The 5,720-nt window shown below is 38.1% G+C and overlaps 1 protein-coding gene across 1 annotated transcript in view; it reads left to right on the top strand.

The window, feature by feature from the left end:
* LOC115297645 (guanylate-binding protein 1-like) overlaps window positions 1-4,891 on the top strand; it is a 31,674-nt gene extending 26,783 nt beyond the window's left edge. The window contains exon 9 of the mRNA XM_029945807.1: window positions 4,809-4,891. Coding sequence (XP_029801667.1) covers window positions 4,809-4,891 — 83 coding nt within the window. The remainder of the gene's footprint in view (window positions 1-4,808) is intronic.
* Window positions 4,892-5,720: the final 829 nt, after the last annotated feature.

The raw sequence follows: 5,720 nt of genomic DNA on the forward strand, positions 1-5,720 counted from the left end.
TTCCTGCTTCAAATCTTGCCTGCCCACAAGTTTCTTCTCCAGGGCAGCTAGAGCACATTTAAAAAATGTAATTAAGATTACATTATTCCTCAGCTGAAGGTTTTCCAATGGCTGGTGCAGAATAAAACCTAGACTCCTCTCTGGGGCTACAAGGTTCTGCTTGATAGGGCCCCAGCCTTCTTCATCCTAGTCCGGAAGCTCTTTCCCTCTGGATCGCTAGGATTTAACCACACTGGTCTCTTTTTTTCCTTGAACATGCCAAGTTTGTTCCTGTATCAGGGCCTTTTTCTTTTCCGGAATCATTCTTTGCAAAGTTGCTTATTCATCATTTAATTTAGGGATCTAATGTTACCTCGAAAACAAACAAAACAAAACAAACACAAACCCTTCCTGGGGCACCAGGGTGGCTCAGTCAGTTGAGCATCCAACTCTTGATTTGGAGTTCTGGTTATGATCCCAGGCTTGCTCGAGATTCACCTTCTCTTTCTCTCTCTCTGTCTCTCTGTCTCTGTCTCTGTCTCTCTCTCTCTCTCTCTCTCCCTCTCTCCCCATGGGGAGCAATTCTTTCTAAGAATTTAGAATTTTGCTGTCCCCATTGTGGAGTGCAAATGGTGCACAACAGGGCTGGTGGGAATCTATAATATCTTTTAAAAACTCTGCCCAGGAATGACACACTGTCCCTTCAACCCATTTTTAATTTGCAAAGAAAGTCACATGGTAAAGCTCTTCGTAAATAGTGCAGTGAGAAAAGTGAATGTATGTTGAGTAATCAAATCTACTACATAGAGAATTGGACTTAGCCAGCACTTGTTACAGTTAATGATATAAGCATGCCATTAATAGTAACCCATCCACGTTTTAGCTGATCAGGAAACCTATAAAGTGGTAAGTCTGGATGTAGCCTTGTGTATGTCAAATGAATAGTAATGTCTTTGACTACATGCATGCTTCTTTAACATCATTCAAGATGGATACTAAAATGCTAGAAGACAAGAGCAGGGGAATGGAAGTCAACCTATTCTGGCTTCAGGTTGGAGGTAAAGATACCTACATGCTATGATTGAATTGAGAGGATAACAGAATCACTGGAAACATGTGCCTTTTGGACTGGATAACATAGTGATTCTAATGGCATTTAACAGTATATCATACTAGTGATAACTATTACCTACATTGAGAACTGACCCGAGGAAGGCTTGGCCTTTTAAAATTTGCAGTTTCAAAAATCCCATTTTACAATTGCTTCAAAAATAATAAAATACTTGGGAATAAACTTAACCAAAGAAGTGAAGGACTTGTATTCTGAAAACTATAAAACATTGATGACAGGAATTGAAGACAACACAAGTAAATGGAAATGGAAATATATTCCATGCTCATGGATTGGAGGAACAAATATTGTTAAAATGTCTATACTATCCAAAGCAATCTACACATTTAATTCAGTCCCTATCAAGGTACCAATAACATTTCTCACAGAACTAGAACAAACAATCCTAATTTGTATGGAGCTACAAAAAATCCCAAATAGCCAAAACAATCTTGAAGGGAAAAAAAAAGAAAAAACTGGAAGTATCATAGTTCTAGATTTCAGATTATTTTATAGAGCTGTAGTAACCAAAACAGTACAGTACTGGCACAAAAATAGACACATAGATCAATGGAATTGAATAGAGTCCAGAAATAAACCACCATTACATGGTCAATTAATCATGGACAAAGGAAGCAAGAATATGTAATAGTTGTAGTACTTCAACAAATAGTACTGAGAAAATTGGACAGCTACATGCAAAAGAATGAAGCTGGACCACTTTCTTATACTGTACAAAAAAATAGATTCAAAATGGATTAAGACCTAATGTGAGGCCTTCCTCCTGAGGCAAGGGGGAAAAAGCAAAAATAAACAATTGGGACTTTATCAAAATAGAAGTTTCTGCTTAGCAAAGAAAACAACCAACAAAACTATGACAACCTAATGAGAGAAGATATTTGCAAAAGTCGTATCTGATAAAGGCTTGGTATCCAAAATACATAAAGAACTTATACAACTCAACACCCAAAGAAACAAATAATCTAATTAAAAAGTGGGTAGAAGATATGAGCAGACATTTCTCAAAAAAACATATACAGATGGCCAACAGATACATGAAAAGATGCTCAACATCACTTACCATCAGAGAAATGATAATCAAAATCACAATTCAATATCACCTGACAGCTATCAGAATGGCTAAAGTCAAAAATTCAAGGAAGAGTAGGTGTTGGCAAGGATGTGGAGAAAAAGGAACCCTCTTACACTGTTGGTGGGAATGCAAATTGGTGCAGCCACTGTGGAAGACGGTATGGAGGCTCTTCAAAAAATTAAAAATAGAACTACCATATTGTCCAGTAATCTCACTGCTAGGTATTTACCCAAAGAATACAAAAACACCAATTCAAAAAAATATATGTACCCCTATGTTTACTGCAGCATTATTTACAATAGCCAAACTATGAAGGAGCCCAAGTGTCCATCTATAGATAAATGGATAAAGAAGAGGTGGTATAGAGGCGCCTGGGTGGCTCAGTCAGTTAAGCCTCTGACTTCGGCTCAGGTCAGATCTCACGTTCGTGGGTTCAAGCCCCACATCAGGCTCTGTGCTGATAGCTCAGAGCCTGGAGCCTGCTTCCTGTTCTGTGTCTCCTTCTCTCTCTGCCCCTCCCCCTCTTATGCTCTGTCTCTCTCTGTATCAAAAATAAATAAAACATTTTAAAAAATTAAAAAAAAAGAAGAGGTGGTATATATGTACAATGTAATATCATTCAACCATAAAAAATAATGGAATCTTGCCATTTGAAACAACATGAATTGAGATAGAGTATAATGCTAAGCAAAATAATAAGCCAGCCAGAGAAAGACAAATACCATATGAACTGAAGAACTGAACTCCTCATTTAAAAGGCTATGTAACTCATGATTGGAAAATGTTTGCAGAGACTAGCTTAGGTGCTTTTCACTACAAACTCTGTTTTGTATCCACTACTCACATACACTGGTGCTGAAGACCTTAAGATGTGATCTCATATGTGGTCTTTATATTGCCACCTTCACCTCATGGTACATAATCAGCACTTGGAAAATTCCTGCAAGCCATTATTATTACACTATGACTGGCAGAAAAGAATTAACTATTTATGAAAGTAATTGTAACCCAAAATATATACATATCCCACTAGACCTAAATGAAATGTATCTTAACTTGAACTGTCCTTAGCAAATACCCAAAAATTCCATAGCCATTTTAATGTCATATGACACAAGGGAAGTGGAACTAAGAGGAGCTGAAGTGCAAAGACGCGGTGGTATACATGATTGCAGGCTATATAACCTGCATCCAGAGTGGGGCTCACAACCCCAAGATCAAGAATTAGATGGTCTACCAACTGAGCCAGCCAGGCATCCCCATAACCTTCTTTTTAAAAAGATAACAGCTTTATTGGGATATAAATCACATAAACATAATTCACAAACACAAAGATACAACTCAATGGTTTTTAGTATATGCATAGAGTTGTTGCAAACATCACTATAATTATAAAATTTTTCATCACTCCAAAAAGAAAGCCAGTGTCCATTAGCAGTATTTCTGTTCAATCCCTAGCCCCTAGTTAACAAATTAACCTTTCAGTCTCTATGGATTTGCCTTCTTTGGACATTTCATATTAATAGAATTTAATAGGTCTTGTGGCTGGCTTCATTTCTTAAGGGTATATACTTAGGAATAGAATTGCTGCCTCATATGGTGTCATAGACTCGGGGTCTAGAGTTCTTTCTTGTCTAGTAAGAAAGTGGGATGCAGGATTAAAAACAAGAGATAGCTAATATCCAGGAAAAGACAAGAGTCTCGAGTAAGGGTTCTTGCCCCGTATTTATTAAGATCAGAAGGGTTACAACGTGATGAGCATGCACAAGGAGACAATGAATTAGTCGACATCAACTCATGGGCATGAGGGAAAGGGGTTTTTGAAGGTATACAGTGTTTGGGGTTTGAGTCAATATAAAACAAAATCCTGGCACCGGGCAGATGGGTTGTTAATGGCAGAGAGGAGGCACTGTCTATTTTTTTTTTTTTTTTGTAAATCGGCTTATGAAAGTAATTGTAACCCAAAATATATACATATCCCACTAGACCTAAATGAAATGTATCTGGGCAGTATGACCCACTGCTCAGCCATCTATGGCCCTATTTCCCTGTTTACCTAATCAGGTCCTTCCTTCCTGTGAAAGCAGCTTCATACTAAATTGGGGGGTGTTTTCTCCCTGAATGCCTAATCTTGCTTACCTCATATACGTTTGTATGGGGGCCCTTTGCCCCTCCCCTCTTTATCCTGGGGCCTTGGTCCCACCCTTCTCTACCCTGAGGTCCTAATTTTGTTTACCCAAGCCTGGGTGAGAGCATCTTATGGTTTTGTACTTCTTTATGCCTTGTTAACCCATTGGTGTAAGCCTGGGGAATTCCTCAGCTGATTCCCCACAATATGGTAACTCTTATGTTCAAACTTGAGAAACTGCCAAACTGTTTTCCAAAATGGCTGTACCATTTTACATCCCCGCCAGCAGTGTAGGAGGGATCTGATTTCTCCATATCCTTGACAATGCTTTTTATTAGCTGTCATTTTCTTCATACCAATCTTTGTGGGTGTGAAATGGTATCTCATTGTGATTTTGATTTACATTTCCCCCTTGAGTAATGCTTTTGAGCATATTTTGGTGTGCATTAGCATTTATACATCCTCTTGGAATAATGTCTATTTTTTATATATTCTAGATGAAAGTATCAAAGGAGATTTGGAAGACGATGGAGTTATTCCCGGGCAGTTGTGGCTTATACACAGCGGTGGTCAGATGTGATGCTTCAGCAGACCTGTCCAGGATCACTTTGAAACCAGATGGCTCAGGAATTCAAACTTCTCCACAAACTACTCTCACCAATGCTTCAGGCTTGAGTGATTAGTAATTATACCTGCATCCTCCCCCAACTCTCCTCTTTCCAGACTTTCCTCCCCCAGTGCCCCTTTGTCCCTAAAGTTAATCCTTATCATTCACTTAGTTCCTACATAAAACATATTCTCTCTGTAATGCTTGGTGGTGGCTCTGTTTTCCTGATGAATCCAGAATGATCACCCAACATTGTATTAGAATAAAATTCCAATAGGGTAATTGCAACATTTAAAGTGTTCATCACCCTGTGCCCCTAAACTGTTCACACAGTATGAACATTGGACAAAACCAGATAAGTCATTTGATTAGAATATGGTGCCTATAAAGCCATGGGTCTAGTAATATTTGTCTAACTCGTTTTATTTAACAGAGAAGTAAAGCTCCGCAGTAAGATCATTGTATATATTCTATTCCTCATTAGACATTTTACAAGAGGGTATGAATTATGAAGAGAGAAATTAAGCAAAGAAGTAATAATAGCATATTAAAGGATTATACATTATTATAAATTTTGTATCCTGAAAACTTAACTAGAAAGAGCATGTATTTAAATATCAAGTTGAGAAAAAGGTCTTTGTTATTAATTGCTAATTAAAAGAGACACTAATATTTTTTAATGTTTATTTTTGAGAGAGAGAGAGAGAGAGGGAGAAAGCATGAGCGGAGGAGATGCAGACAGGGGGCAGAGGATCTGAAGCAGGCTCTGCTCTGATAGCAGAGTGCCCAATGCAGGGCTTGA

This window comes from Suricata suricatta, chromosome 8, assembly GCF_006229205.1.
Source record: "Suricata suricatta isolate VVHF042 chromosome 8, meerkat_22Aug2017_6uvM2_HiC, whole genome shotgun sequence".
NCBI classification, from domain to species: domain Eukaryota; kingdom Metazoa; phylum Chordata; class Mammalia; order Carnivora; family Herpestidae; genus Suricata; species Suricata suricatta.